At 54.9% G+C, this 13544-nt stretch overlaps 3 protein-coding genes across 3 annotated transcripts; 2 read left to right on the top strand and 1 right to left on the bottom strand.

Annotated features, from left to right (window-relative positions):
• The first annotated feature begins 483 nt into the window (after nt 1–483).
• On the top strand, nt 484–3870 carry IE81DRAFT_325734 (putative NPL4-nuclear protein localization factor and ER translocation component). Its single transcript, XM_025514612.1, has 4 exons — nt 484–1234; nt 1332–2279; nt 2350–2628; nt 2708–3870. The coding sequence occupies exons 1-4, from the start codon at nt 689–691 to the stop codon at nt 3392–3394; spliced, it is 2460 nt and encodes an 819-aa protein (XP_025367420.1). The 5' UTR covers nt 484–688; the 3' UTR covers nt 3395–3870.
• Nucleotides 3871–4032: 162 nt separating this feature from the next.
• Nucleotides 4033–7131, top strand: IE81DRAFT_325732 (Cryptochrome/photolyase FAD-binding domain-containing protein). Its single transcript, XM_025514611.1, has 4 exons — nt 4033–4652; nt 4794–4806; nt 4875–5924; nt 6005–7131. Exons 1-4 carry the CDS (start codon nt 4480–4482, stop codon nt 6854–6856), a joined length of 2088 nt encoding a protein of 695 aa, XP_025367419.1. The 5' UTR covers nt 4033–4479; the 3' UTR covers nt 6857–7131.
• On the bottom strand, nt 7083–11721 carry IE81DRAFT_305387 (HECT-domain-containing protein). Its single transcript, XM_025512327.1, has 5 exons — nt 11025–11721; nt 10631–10935; nt 8833–10527; nt 7754–8692; nt 7083–7501 (listed from the first exon to the last, which is right to left on the bottom strand). The coding sequence occupies exons 1-5, from the start codon at nt 11392–11394 to the stop codon at nt 7289–7291; spliced, it is 3522 nt and encodes a 1173-aa protein (XP_025367418.1). The 5' UTR covers nt 11395–11721; the 3' UTR covers nt 7083–7288.
• Between the last annotated feature and the right edge of the window lie 1823 nt (nt 11722–13544).

The following is a 13544-nucleotide window of genomic DNA, read 5'->3' as shown; positions in this document are numbered from 1 at the left end:
GGAAGCGTAAGAGGGTCTGGCAATGATACCAATGATGCAGCTTGCAGCGAGTGATGGGAACGGTGAACCCCGATGAAGTCACGAGTGGTGAATAAGCGACGAATCACTCAAACTCAATCCCAATCCCATGCACCCGCATCAAGCTGCTGCCGCACTCAGACTGCGACTCACGACTTACGACTTGCGCTTTGCTTGACCAACGCGGGGAACCTGATTCGCTCACGCGCGCATGCTTCCCTTCACCCGGGCCCCGGCGGGTTCAATTCGTGTCGCTGACCAGAGACGCGAGCGGAGCATTCGGGCGCGTGTGCTGTTGGGCTCGCCACGTGGCTCACTCACTGCCAGCCGTGCTCGGCACTCGTCGGCCGATGATGACCGCATTCGCGACCTCTACGCACAGGGCAACTCGAGCTCGAAATTGATGCGCGCACTCAAGACTTACAGTCAAGAGTATATAGCTCTTTGCATGAGTTACACTGACGACACCTCAGCTGAGACCTGCCGAAAGCCGCGCGTCGCGTGGAGAAGTGTTTCGAGAATCGCAGTTACCACCGTAGCGCCGCCTCGATTGCCTGTCTGCTTGGCTGCTCACACCACACCATACTGATACATCATACCGCACCCGTCCCCAAGGTTGGCAGTGCACAAGGAAAATCCAAGCGCAGCTTCGTCATTCAACGCAGCCGCGATGCTGGTCCGGGTCCGCACCAGGGACGGCAACCATCGGTTTCCTGTGGAAGGCACAGACGACATCAGCCTCCTCATCGAAAGGCTGCTTCAAGCATCTCCAGACGCAGATCCATCCACCCTCACATTCTCCAATCAGCCTCGAGGCGGAGAGAACAAGGCAGATGATTTAAAGGGAAACAGCTTGAATGACCTGGGCATTGCTCATGGTCACCTCTTGTACGCAGACTTTCAACTCAAGGCTCCAGCCAAATCTGAGTCGCATGGAGACGCTATATACGCGCAGAACGGCGGCGGAGATGGTGCTACCTCCTCGGCCGCAGCTCAGACTTCTATAGCCCTGCCAAGCAACGGAGCGACAAGCACGGTGGTCAAGGCAGGATCCTCGTCTGCGTCCAAAGCGGAGAGAAAGCCATGGCAAGATGCCAAGCAGGACGAGGTGGACATCTACTGGCAGGCCAAGGATGGCAAAATTCCGCGGCCCAAGGACACAAAGTTTTGCAGACACGGCGACAAGGCAATGTGCGATTATTGTATGCCGTTAGAGGTGAGCAAGACAATCACAGTCATGCAGGTGGGGCAGCGTCGCCACTCGAGCACTGACGAAGCTCACGCATACACCCTTGCGCACGCACGCACACAAGCCCTACGATGCGGCCTACCACACCGAGCATCAAATCAAACATCTCTCCTTCAATGCTCATCTGCGCAAAAAGGACATTGCGACAAACAAGCCATCTCAATCGTACATTCCGCCCTTGGAACCAGAAGACTACAGGGTCAAGGTACCATGCCCTTCAGGAACGCACCCTTCGTGGCCATCAGGTATCTGCACAAAGTGTCAACCCTCGGCCATCACGCTGCAGCGGCAGCCGTATAGAATGGTGGATCATGTTGAATTCTCGCACCCTCAGCTCATCGAAAACCTGCTGGCATTCTGGAGGTCGAGTGGCGTTCAGAGATTCGGTTTTCTGCTTGGCAGGTATCAACCTTACGAGAAAGTACCGATGGGTGTCAAAGCTGTCGTCGAAGCGATCTCCGAACCGCCTCAAGAAGGGGAAGTGGACGGACTGACGCTAGGCGTGCCATGGGAAGATCAAGCCAGGGTGGAAAAGTTGGCAAAGGATTGCGGCTTGTCCATCGTGGGAATGATCTACAGCGATCTTTTGCCGGCGGATCCCACACTCACGGATCCCTCCAAAGCCGGCATGGTAGCGTGCAAGAGGCACAAGGACTCGTTCTTCCTCAGCGGCTGCGAAGTGCTCTTTTCTGCTGCGCTGCAAAGCTCCAACCTATCACCCAGCAGGTACAGCAATACCGGGTATTTCAACAGCAAATTCGTAACATGCGTGCTATCGGGCACGGAAGAAGGAGCTATCGATGTGAGCGCCTATCAGGTCTCTGAACAGGCCATGGCTATGGTCCAAAGCGAAATGATCGAAGCTAGCGTCAATCCGAACATAATCAGAGTAAAACAGAGCAAGGGAAGCGTATATGTTCCCGAGGTCTTCTATCGGTATACCAACGAGTACAAGATCGATGTCAAGGAGAGCGCAAAGCCAACTTTTCCGGTCGAGTATCTGCTGGTTAATGTAAGTGCTGCTGAAGATGCGGGCGGTCGAGATGACGAATCGCTCATCTTGACTCTCTGCTGTGATGAAGGTCACACATGGCTTTCCGAACGAGCCCAAGCCCCTGTTCCTCTCGTCCAAATTCCCCATCGAAAACCGTCAAGGTCTGCACGACCAAGATCTGGGTCGTGCATGCTCATCTTTGGCAGCTGTGCTGGGCAACGAAGAGATGCTTCCTCTTGCGGTGATTGGCGAAGGCTTGAAAGGCAAAGAGAGGGACGAAGATTTGAGGAGAAGGGAAAAGCTTGTTGGGGTGCTCAGCGATTGGCATCTGGTCGCATTCCTCGAAACTTGCGGGATCCTCGGGACTGTGAGTTGCAATCATACTTTCGCCAGATCCAACGTCAGCGCGTGGCTGACACTTTTTGACGCAATCGCCCTCCGATCAGGACGACATGTCGGCGCTTTGCAAGGTCGCTACTGTCCACGATGCAACTTCCGCCCTAGATGGTCTACTCCAGCAGACTGGGTGGCAAACGTTGGCAGCTATTGCTAGGGAACATGCTCCTCAGCCCTCTTCTGCAGCAGGTGGTGCGGAGGTGAGAGGCGTCGAAGGAGGAGGCGGCACAATCGGAGGGATGTTCGGCGGCGGCAGCAGCTCCGGAGCAGCTTCCGGGTCCACAAACAGGTCGACAAGACCTGCTGCTGGCGCATCGAGCGCGCCTTCACGCACAACCCCCAACACGAGAGGGACAGGCTCAGCAGCGGATCCTCTGATATACAACGGAGACTCGGAAGAGGAAGACTTCGACTTCAACGAGTATGCGGACGAGGATGTGGGTGACGGGGACCAGGATGAGGATCAAGAGATGCTGTATGATGATGAGGAGGACGAATTTGAGGATGCGAGGAGCGCGGAATCGGGAAGCGCTGGCGTTGCGGCTGAGCATGGAGCTGGAGCGGGGTCTGGAGGCGCGAGGAGAAATCCGACGAGCTGGGGCAATGCTACCACAACGCGACAGGCTGCTGCACCGCAAGCGTCCGAGCCTGAGCCGGCTGGCAAGGCTTGCCCACATTGCACCTTTGTCAACGAGAAGAGCAGCGGAGATTGCGATGTGTGCGGACTGCCTTTGTAGAAAGAATACTGAGCGCTGCACATTCGGTGCCCTTACACCCATCGCTGTCCCCCCGCCCTCCCATCGGACGCTTTTTCGTTGAGCGTGCATGCATGCAAATCCATTCCACGTTGCGCACAGGCTCTCACTTCTACTCGACTCGCGACTCGCGAACTTGTGGACCCCGTCTTGCTTTTCCCTCTTTTGATCGTTGCCTTCCGGCCCCCGCGACATTTCATGCTCGCGGAGGCCTGCTTGCTGCAATAGGGAAAATCACAATCACATCGAGAAAGCTAGACGTCAAAATCTTGAAGTGCATCTCGATCCTTTGCGGTGGCTGAGAAGGTCACGTGGGATCTGATCGCATCGCCCCGCCGCGTGCGTGACGCCTCGATCGGGACGGTATTCGAGATTGCGCATATGTACACTCATCGCGTGACTCAATTCGTGATTGTCATGCGCTGACGCGCGCGTGCGTGATGAATGAAATGATGAAGTAAGCAGGCGGCTGGCTGCTGCGTGCATGGTGTCCTGCACTCCTGCTGCATGCCTCCACTTTTGTGTCAGTCACAGTCGTGGGTTGAGATGGAGAACTTGCTGCGACCTTGCTGCAATCCGAATGGGGAGAGCTGACTGGTTCGTGAATGTGAATGTCATCTGCATCCAAGCTCGAGGCAAGACTTTCACCATCCAGCTCAGAAGGATTTGGATCATTGAGAGAGAGAGATAGAGAGAGATCATCATCGACGCATAGCCGAAGCGTCAAGTCAAAAGTGCTCAAAGAGGATTTGCGCAGGCAGGCAAGTGTCTGAGTCGGGAGTTGAGCAGCTGAGCTCTCAAAAGGACAAAGAGAGAGAGGGGAGCGCTTGTAGGACGTTCAATTATTCTGGACCCATCATTAAGCCCTACTCGGGGAGGATTTGGACCTTGATCCCCTTTGCATGCGCCTTTTTCGTCAAAGTACAAGTGGGAGCTGCTGCTGCTTCAAAAGCTTTGCGAAAGGACTCTGCGCATCCACGTGGATCCTGTGCAGACCAGCCTCACCATCCGCACTAGCACCTCCTCTCACGCCGACTCGTAGCCCTACGCCTCGTCTTCAATCCACAATGGCGCCCAAGAAGCCTTCCTCATCTGGTGGTGGGGCCAGCAAGAAGAGCGGCGACAAGGACGGCGGTGCGAGGGTGATGTATTGGTTCAGGACGGATTTGAGGTTGCACGATTCGCCGGCTTTGCAAGCTGCGTTGGACCTCAAACCTCAAGCTTTCTTTCCCCTCTGGTGGTAAGTCGCGCGTGGCGTCTGGATGACTTTGGTCGTGCCGTGCTTGAGGTCAGATGGCGCGGGCAGCCAAGAGGGAGCTTGGAGCATTGACCGGATGGGTTTGCTGAGATGCGTCGCCGGCCTCTTTGCCTTGCTACACAGCTGGGATCCAAATGTGAGTTGCGTGAACCAGGCTGAATGTATGGGATGGTCACAAGTCTGATCACGTGCTGTGATCTTCAGTACATCTACAAGCATCGGGTAGGCATCAACCGATTCAGGTTCCTGCTCGAATCCATGTCTGCTCTCTCTTCTTCCCTACACTCGCTCAACCCCCTCAGTCAGCTCCTGGTGGTTCGCGGAGATCCCTGCGATTTGTTGCCAGAGCTGTTCAAACGTTGGGGCATCACCCACCTCGCATTTGAGCGCGATCCAAACGACGAGTACGTTCGACAGAGGGACGATCAAGCTCGCAAGGATGCGAAGGCGAACGGGGTAGAGGTATTGGATGGCTATGGCCATCATCTGTACGATATTCGAGAGGTGCTAAAGGCGCACAACAACGAACCTACATTGACGCTCGGCGCGCTCCAAAGTGCCGTTTCCAAATTCGGAGATCCTGCAAAGCCCATCGACGCGCCCAAAAGCATTCCGTCACCATTGTTGAAGGACGATGTCGCTTCTCCACCGCAAGACATTAAGGATCTCTTGCCCAAATTGCTCAAATCGCTAGAGGGACTTCCAGAGTACTCAAAGAAGAAGGGACCAGAGTATGATTTGAATTCGCACGAGCTGGGCGGTCAGAGATCCACGGGAGAAAGTGGCAAAGTGACTTGCTACGACTCACTCGTCGGTCCAGATGCGAGCGAGTCGATCAAGTCGACATTCAGCGTACCTACGCTCGAGTCGTTGGGCATGGATGCCAAGGCTGCTAGAGTGAGCGTGCCCTCGCTGATTCCAGGCGGAGAAGCGGAGGGCTTGAAAAGATTAGAACGCGTGATCAAGGATACAAAGTACATTGCGACCTTTTCCAAGCCCAAGACGTCGCCCTGTCAGGATACGTCCGAAGCTAGCACCACCCTCCTCTCGCCTTACCTCAAATTCGGATGCGTATCGGTCAGAAAATTCTGGTGGGATGCGGTAGAGGCGAGCAAGCAGTATAAAGGGGCGGGCAAGACGAGTCCGCCGGAAAATATTCAGGGACAATTGCTTTTTAGGGAAATGTACTCGGTTGCGGAAGCTGGCGTGGGCGAGACGTACAAGCGCGTGCATGCAAACCCCATCTCTAGATACGTGAGTCAGCCAAGTCTGTTCCGCGGGCAGACGAGGGAGCTTATCATTTTTTTGACAACGCTTTCACCAACCCCGCCCAGATCGATTGGTACTTGCCAACAGTGTACGACTCCAAGGGCAAAGAGATCATCCCTCGACCTGCTGGCGACGCAGCTAGCGAGGCGCGCTATGCCGCGTTTGTCGAGGCGCGCACAGGCTTTCCTTTTATCGATGCAGCGGTCAAGCAGCTCAAAACGACTGGTTGGATCCATCATCTGGCGCGTCACTCTCTCGCCTCCTTTCTGACCCGAGGACAATGCTGGATCTCGTGGGAAAGAGGTGCAGAATTTTTCGACGAACATTTGATCGATTGGGATCCTGCCAGCAATCCTGGCAACTGGATGTGGTTATCATGCAGCGCCTTTTTTCATCAGTACTACAGGGTGTACGGATTGGCCACTTTTCCACAAAAATACGATCCTAGCGGAAGTTTGATCCGAAAGTATTGTCCGGAGCTGAAGGATTTTCCGGACAAGCACATTTATGCTCCTCATACCGCTCCGCTCGAAGTGCAAAGGAAGGCGAAGTGCGAAATAGGCAAGGATTATCCTGCACCTATATTGGATGAGAAGAAGGAAAAGGAGCATTGCATCGCTAGGATGAAGGTGGCTTACGCCAAAGGATGGAGAGGAGATGCCAAAGAGGTGCTGGAGGGCAAAGCGCAGGAGATTTTGAGAAAGGAACATGGCGTACCTGATCCGACGTTGCCGGAGGGGTACAAGGCGCAGGAGAACAAGGACAAGATTCCCAAGTGGGCTCAACGCAAGGAGGAAGATGATGAGGCGCAGAAGAAGCAGGGTGGAAAGAAGCGCAAGGGAGAGAAGGATGAGGAGGAGGATCATAAAGCATCCGACACATCCACCAAAACTTTGTCGAAAAAGGCAAAAAAATGAGGTCCAGCCCCCTCGACCGAGTCGATTGATCAGCTGCGGGACGAATAGCGCTCGTGCGGGATCAGCAACGCCCTGACTTGCTGTCCCCATGGGCGAGCGTCGCGCCAAAGAAATTGCCTGCCGACTGCTGCTGCATTTCAAATGCGGCTGACTCGCATGGCAAGTCTGTCTTACGACTTCAGCTTACGCGAATCATCATCACAATCGGTCGCACGACCCTCGATTTGACTGCGTGTAACGATATGACTTGCGAATGCGATGATGGGCTTTACGTGGATAGTGAAGAGGGGTCGAGATGTATTACAAATGGAGGATCAGGAAAGCTAGTCTCCGACAATGTGTGGAAGTGCCGTGGTGGAGGGTGCTTGTGATGTTGATGAGGTGGGCGCAAAGGCCCGCGCGTGCGTAGATGAGCGCGCGAGTGAGGCTGATTCAAGAGAGATCAAAGCCTGCGCCGCTCTTGATAGCGTAGAGCAGCTTGCTCCTGCACTGTTCGAGCGAGGTGTAATTGGGAAGCTTGAGCAGGTTCATGCACGTGGCAGCAGTGGGCAATCTGCTCGTATCGTCTGAAGATTTCTGAATGCCCAATTTGGGACTGAGCTGAGAAAAGCCTAGGAGGGGTGGAGAGGGGCAAGAAGTGACGAACTGAAGGGCCATCGGGGAGAGAAAAAGAGAGAGAGAGAGAGAGAGAGAGAGAGAGAGAGAGAGAGAGAGAGAGAGAGAGAGAGAGAGAGAGAGAGAGAAAGAGAGAGAGAGAGAGAGAGAGAAAGAGAGAGAGAGAGAGAGACGCCCAGGTCAGTTCGGTCCATCGATCGCCTCTTGCTTCTCTTCCCTTTTTTTCGAGACACGCCCACGCTCCTTTCGCCTCTCCGCACAGCACAGCACAGGCACACTCACCTTGAGGAAAGCGCGCCGCTCATCTGGCGAGAAGCTTTGCAGCGCTTGCCAAAAGAAAGAGATGGCATCGTCCTTTTCGTGATAGGCGTGAAGAATGGTGTTCCTCCTCAAATCCTCCACATCGATCGGTTCTTCCGTTCCGCAAACCAGCACCCTCAGTTCATCCACATCCAATATCCTCAACCACCTCGTATCTATGATGTCGCTCAAGCCTCTAAAGAAAGCGTCGCACTGCCAAGCTATCTGTCCCGTCAATCTGTACCTCGACATTCGGTAGATGTAGCTCAGCCTGTTCTCCTTCGTCACTGGAATATGGCTGCCGCCAGGAACCAGCTCTGTGCTTTTGACCACGCCCAACTCGTCATCCTGGACCGTAAAATTGAGCGCCAGATCCGCCTCTACGTCGCCAGTGTAGTTTTTGAGGTACATGAGCCCCTTGTACAAGTTGGGATCTAGACTGTCCAGACTTGCCAGATCGTCAAAGTATCCCTGCTTGCCCAACCATTTGCTCAGGAAGAATCGTGCAAACTTGATGTCGACCAGGATGCCCTCGTACATGGCTTTGCCCAAAACGCGGCCCAAAAACGCGTACCACTCCAGCTGTTCGGCTTGTCGAGCGTAGGAGTGAGGATTGGGATAGAGCTCCTGCTGTTCAGTGGCGAGCCACAGTCCTCGATCTGTATCGAAAGCTTCCTTGACCAGAGATGTCAAAAACTCCTTGAACAGTCCTCCGCCATCTATGCCAGCTTCCAATTGTCCAAATTCATCTTGAAATTGGATCTCCACATCCCCTTTGATGGCAGGTCCTAAATGGTTCAGCTGCGAAAAGCCATCTTCGGCCACAAAGCCTCGTCTAACTTTGACTTTGTGGTACGCATTGATGCGGTGCACCCTATTGTCCAGACCGATGCGTTTGCGATCCTTGCGAATGAATTGGCGCTGAAGGCGAAACAAATCAGGAATGAGAGAGAGAGAGAGAGAGAGAGAGAGAGAGAGAGAGAGAGAGAGAGAGAGAGAGAGAGAGAGCGTCAGGCTGCTACCCCGCCTCTTCGTTCAAAAGATGACTTTGTACCACTCACGAAAATTTTGACTCTGAGGTCAAAGTGAATGACAAAGGGAATATTGTTCAAGATTCCGAGTCTAGGACTTAGGAATGCCAACTGTCTCGCGGTCAAGTTATTGTTCTTTCCCCTCCGAGCTCTAACGCGTCTCGAGACGCTGCTTTCGACCGTCGCATTCGCCTCCTCTTCGCTAGTCCGGCCATCATCAGTCGTGTCCATCTGCTGGTCCATTGCCGCATCGTCATGAGCAGCAGCAGCAGCAGTGGAAGTATCAGCAGTAGCAGCAGCAGCACCAAGCTCATCTTCTTCCAGCAGTACGGTTTCCAAGAAGCTGTTGAGATCCATCGAGCTGGTCATGAGCCAATGTCCCTCGGGTGCAAATTGTCTGCGCGCGTCCCTGGCATGGATCTGTCTCAGTGCAGCAGTCAAGATGCTTCGCAGCTCCGAGCGCAGCATCCGCAGACCGTAAAGCGGCAAGTCCAGCGACGCTCCGCTACTTCCTGGCGCTCCTTCCAGCCAGTACAGCGCAAAGGTCAGATTGCGCACCAGGGCAGAGAAGGAGATGACGTCGTCCAGAGAGAGCGGATTGCGGGAGGATGTCGGCACGCCCGCACTCGGACCAGCCGAAGTTGCACTGGACATTCTGCCGTGCTGCCCGACGGGATAAAACTCATCGTCGCCCAGTGTTAGCAGAGTCCTCGAGTAAATCTCGACGAGCAGGATGAATGGGTACCAGTCCGTCTCGTATTTGCCGTCCTCCAGCGTAGATAGCGCAGCTCTCGCTCCGTCACCTTTGCTATCTGCCGAGGCAAGCGTCCTGGCCAACGCGCTGCTTCTCACCCACCCCCTCCACAATTCCCGCACCAATCCGCCCGATCCCCCTGGAGAGCCAAACATGGTGGTAGCAAAGACTCTCTCCCTCGCCTCTGTTGGCCAAGCCAATAGCGTCGAGAGCAGGAATCTGGTGAGAGCTGGCCGAGTAGAAGGATTCTTGTTGGATGCTGCCAAGATCGCTTGCAGATGATGAGGAGCCACGATGCCCGTCAGACGTTTGAAAGTGGCATTGTCTGGTCTGGAAGAGATCGAGACCTTTTCTGCAGCGACCTCATCGATGTGCGACTCAATAAAGTGCGCATCTGCAGCTGTTGTGGCTCCGCTCGTCTTATCATCTAGTGCACCTTGGAAGAATGAGCGCGGCAAGGCGTCTTGCAGGGTGGACAATGCATCCAGGTAGAATTTGAGCAGCGATGCTGTGTTGAACTGATGGACGCGAGGAGATAAGAGGGCGACAAGCGTGGCGAGAATGTGAGGTCGCGAAAGAGCTGCGAAAGGCTCGTCTGACAAGTCTTTTTTGCGCTGGATCGCTCTCGCCGACGTTGACCTTTGAGATATCCTAGAGGCTTCCCGGATTGCTCCAAGCGCGATCACCCGTTCCAGTACGTCGGTGCCCGGCAAGTGAGACACGAGCTGCGTCAAAGCCGGCAAGGGCACGCGGGCTGGCAAGTTTGGCACGTTCAAGAAATGCCGAACAAAGGTATCGGTTGCCAGAGCGCGAGCTTGAGATGGTGGATCGATGTCGAGATCCATACTTTGCGCATTCACATCAATGGGCCTCTGAATGGTGCCAGCGCTGGATGCAGCAAAGACGGTAAAGGGAGCAAGGGCAAGACTGACGGCGGGGGGCAATGTGGGCGATGCCTTGCGATCCGCAGGCTAGGATGGGCAAAGGCGAAGTGCGCAGCGTGAGCACGATGGCAATTTCCAAGGAAGTGCAAAGGAGTCGAGATTCGACGAGTCGTCGTGCTTGAATACTCACGAAGAAGAGGAGATGATCTGCCAAAGCTTTGTGCAGATCCGCCTTGACCAACGTGTGCGCCCAGTGCTGAGCAAGCGTCTGGAAGGGACCTGTGAGAGATTTGAGCTGTGCAGCCTTACCTTGAGGCCGTGTGAGATTGTGCAGGATGAGCAAGGCATGCTGGGCTGCTTTGAGTCTGGTGAGAGAGGAAACTGCTGGAGCTTTGTAGGCCAGACAGCTGATCAATGGCTGAACCAACAGACGAAGTTGTGTGGCCCATGACCGCGCTGCCGATGTGTTAGCATCCACAAATGGCGCAAAGAGCACTGTACAGAGTGGGCACAAGTTGGAGAAGTGAGCACATGCACACCGATCGCGGGATATCGAACAAAGCCACGATGCTCTACACACTCACAGTCCTCTTCGATCAGCACATGCGCCCAAGCCTCGATCATGTCGGCAACGCCGCGCTGATTGCCTTTCAATGCCCAGATCAAGCTTCTAGTCATGCTGATCACTTGCACCACTTCCCTCTCCCTCTCTGCGCTCCCAACATCCCTCCAAAACTCATCCGCGCACTTTCTTCCGATCTCTCTTCTGCATGTACACGCTCTCCACCAAGCTTGCAACCTCAAAGCGCTGCTCTCTCTTCGTCTAATCTCCTGTCTCGCTGCTCTATCCGCTCTTGCGGAAGCTGCGATCTGAGCAGAAGAAGTTCCCGAAGCGTTGCTGCCTCCCAAATTGATCCGCCTCTGCGAAAGGGATCCTGTAAAGTTGTAATCCATCGTGGAGGAGGGTTTATGCCGAGTGTGAGTCTTGTCAGGAGTATTGCTCGGCGTCCAAGTGGTGTGGTTGAGAGGGGGCGTTCAAGATGGGTCACGCCGAGCGACCTTCACCTTTCTATCTCCTCTGTATTACGCGACTTTGCTCCAGGCGGTGGCGACGAGTAGTTCGGCTTGCGCGAACGCCATAGATGCCTTTGCACCTGTATCAGCTGCTCACTTGCGACGCGCCACCTGAGTCAGAGAATGCCCAAGTGAGAAAGATGGCGAGTCTGAGTGGATGCTGTGTGCGTCAAAACAAGCCTCCAAGCAATGATCGTGGGCGTTTGTGAGATGAAGATGAGATTCGTCGTCACTCCCTCCAAGCCAGACTCAGACTTTATAGTCTCACAACTTCCTCCCTGCCAACTCACCACTCGCCGCTGTAAAGTACGCACCGCACCGCACGATGCCCAATCCAAGACCATCCATCCCCATAGCATCCATCCATGTGCATGCGATCACGCTTCGTCAGCTCAGCTGCTGCAGCCACGCAAGCGCATCACCTCCACGCCCGCGACGCGACAATCCGCACAATTGCGCACGCATCACATCACATTACAATCGGCAACGCGCTGCTCCAACCTCGACTCTATATAGAGCGCTCACGCGGCGGGCATGCGCGCCATGTGTAGGTAGGTATATACAGCCAAAACGAGTCAAGCGATTCGAGTCGAATCTCCGCGGAGATGCGTCAGCGGCACCACCAGCATGCATGCAGCAGCAAAGCAGAGCGAGCTAAATGATATAAGTCGCGTCAGTCGTGAGTCTTGCGTCGTTACCGTACCCGCGTAAGTCGCTTACGGCCGCAATCGTTCGCCGAGGTTCAGTCAAGTCACGTATCCGCAAGTCGAGCGTTGAGTTGCGACATCCTTCCCATCTGTCCGCGCCCAATCACTTGCGGAAAGACGTTTCCAGAAGTGATCGCTTGACCCTTTTACCTGTTCGATCTTGCACGCGTGCTATCGGTCCACACTCGCCCAGTCAGAGAGCGTCATGTAAAGACGCAATCTCCTTCCGCTTCACTAAAATATATCATCCTCATTTGGAGGGGAGCGCGTCTCGATGGCCAAACACATCGGCATCAAGAGTATACACAAAGAAGGCGAGGAAAACGGCTCGCTCTCCACTTCATCTCGCGCCGTACAATCTCCTTTCCCTCTCCCAAAGTTCCATCTCTCTGCGCCGCAACGCAGCCTCTCTCTCTTCCAGCTCCAGTCTCCTTCGCTCTTCTTGCGTAGCTGTTGCTCCCCCAATCCCATCTACTGCCGCATCTCTTTGCTCCCTCGTACCTCCTTGACGAGCATCATCGCGTCCACGCATACTCGATGACCTGCTCGGATCGAGTGCGCGCAAAGACTGAGGCGTACCTTCTTCTTCTTCTTTCCTCTGCACCGTAGGTCTGTACGAGTCTCCTCTTCTCGGCCAGCGCGAGGGAGGGGCAGGTCCTCGGTCCGAATCTGATTCGCGAGGTGCGTACACGTCCAAGTGCCTCTCTGTTCCGATCTCTGCACGGCGATCATCCTCGCAAGATCCTCTTGGCCGCTCATCAGGTTGCTCTCGGCGCGTGTCGTCAGGTGCATTGCGCGATCGCGCTGGTGACATGGCAGCGTTTATTCCTTTTCCGCCGGCGCTCCGCTCATCAGCTTCTGTACGAACTTGTCTTGTGAGGCCCCACCGCGTGGATCTCGAAGTGCTTGGAGAGTAGCTTCGCAGGGATACTTCTTCTCTAGGCGGCTCGGCCGAGCCATCTACCGATCCACCTGCATTTCTGACGACGGCGTCGGATTGAGACGCTGGAGCGCCCCAAGCGCGGGTGTTGCTCGAAGGTAAAGTGTTGGCTCCAGTCGGACGAGGCGCTCTGGCTCCTCTATCGCTGCGCGTAATCGGTTCTGGAGCAGCAAATGTTCTTCCTTCCCCTTCCAGCTTTCGTTGCGGACTGGAGCGATCTTCGCGCCTTGCGTTGACGGATGGACGTGACGCTTCTTCTAACCGTGAAGGGCGCGCCATTTCTTCTCGGCTTGTGGGACCGCCTCGAACTGGCCAGCGAGCATTGCTTTGAGGCGTATCCACAGCGCGCGACTGTTCTGAGTGCGCGTCGGAACGCGTATGGG

This window comes from Ceraceosorus guamensis, assembly GCF_003144195.1.
Source record: "Ceraceosorus guamensis strain MCA 4658 unplaced genomic scaffold IE81scaffold_73, whole genome shotgun sequence".
In the NCBI taxonomy this organism is placed as follows: domain Eukaryota; kingdom Fungi; phylum Basidiomycota; class Exobasidiomycetes; order Ceraceosorales; family Ceraceosoraceae; genus Ceraceosorus; species Ceraceosorus guamensis.
The sequence above is the reverse complement of the archived record's forward strand: the minus strand, read 5'-3'. Positions and strand labels throughout refer to the sequence as shown.

What these genes read in the sequence shown, in the direction of transcription:
- IE81DRAFT_325732 (XM_025514611.1), top strand. Translation starts at nt 4,480, where the DNA reads ATGGCGCCCAAGAAGCCTTCCTCATCTGGTGGTGGGGCCAGCAAGAAG. An exon ending in CAAACCCCATCTCTAGATAC is followed by an intron (nt 5,925 to 6,004) that starts GTGAGTCAGCCA and finishes AACCCCGCCCAG; the next exon opens with ATCGATTGGTACTTGCCAAC.
- IE81DRAFT_305387 (XM_025512327.1), bottom strand. Translation starts at nt 11,394, where the DNA reads ATGGATTACAACTTTACAGGATCCCTTTCGCAGAGGCGGATCAATTTG. An exon ending in CAGATCATCTCCTCTTCTTC is followed by an intron (nt 10,528 to 10,630) that starts GTGAGTATTCAA and finishes TGCCCATCCTAG; the next exon opens with CCTGCGGATCGCAAGGCATC. An exon ending in AGCGGCGCGCTTTCCTCAAG is followed by an intron (nt 7,502 to 7,753) that starts GTGAGTGTGCCT and finishes ATGGCCCTTCAG; the next exon opens with TTCGTCACTTCTTGCCCCTC.
- IE81DRAFT_325734 (XM_025514612.1), top strand. Translation starts at nt 689, where the DNA reads ATGCTGGTCCGGGTCCGCACCAGGGACGGCAACCATCGGTTTCCTGTG. An exon ending in ATTATTGTATGCCGTTAGAG is followed by an intron (nt 1,235 to 1,331) that starts GTGAGCAAGACA and finishes CACGCACACAAG; the next exon opens with CCCTACGATGCGGCCTACCA. An exon ending in CTTGCGGGATCCTCGGGACT is followed by an intron (nt 2,629 to 2,707) that starts GTGAGTTGCAAT and finishes CCCTCCGATCAG; the next exon opens with GACGACATGTCGGCGCTTTG.